Source organism: Penaeus monodon, chromosome 24 (assembly GCF_015228065.2).
Source record: "Penaeus monodon isolate SGIC_2016 chromosome 24, NSTDA_Pmon_1, whole genome shotgun sequence".
NCBI classification, from domain to species: Eukaryota; Metazoa; Arthropoda; class Malacostraca; order Decapoda; family Penaeidae; genus Penaeus; species Penaeus monodon.
The window spans coordinates 8,911,029-8,911,301 of record NC_051409.1 but is presented as its reverse complement, the minus strand read 5'-3'; the positions used below and the strand labels follow the sequence as shown (position 1 = coordinate 8,911,301).

Below are 273 nucleotides of genomic sequence, written 5' to 3'. Positions count from 1 at the left end.
CCCCGTCTTTCTCTTTACTTCCTATTGTTACGATCATCGTTATTATTTTTTAAACTACCATTGCAATATTTTTTCATTATTTTATCTTGCGGAAAAAAATATACAAAATTCTATACTCCAGGACCCGGGCTTGTGGGACAGTGTTGCCACATCATCGAAAAAGGCTTTGGAAATCCGATATCGTCTCCTGCCTTATCTGTACACACTGTTCTATTATGCCCACACTTCTGGGAACACTGTGGTCAGGCCTCTCATGCACGAGTAAGTATGGGT

General features: G+C 40.3%; 1 protein-coding gene across 1 annotated transcript in view; it reads left to right on the top strand.

The window, feature by feature from the left end:
- Positions 1-273, top strand: part of LOC119588838 (maltase-glucoamylase, intestinal-like) — a gene marked incomplete at its 5' end in the record, with an annotated part of 23,625 nt that overhangs the window by 13,639 nt on the left and 9,713 nt on the right. The window contains 1 exon segment of the mRNA XM_037937479.1: positions 119-261. Coding sequence (XP_037793407.1) covers positions 119-261 — 143 coding nt within the window.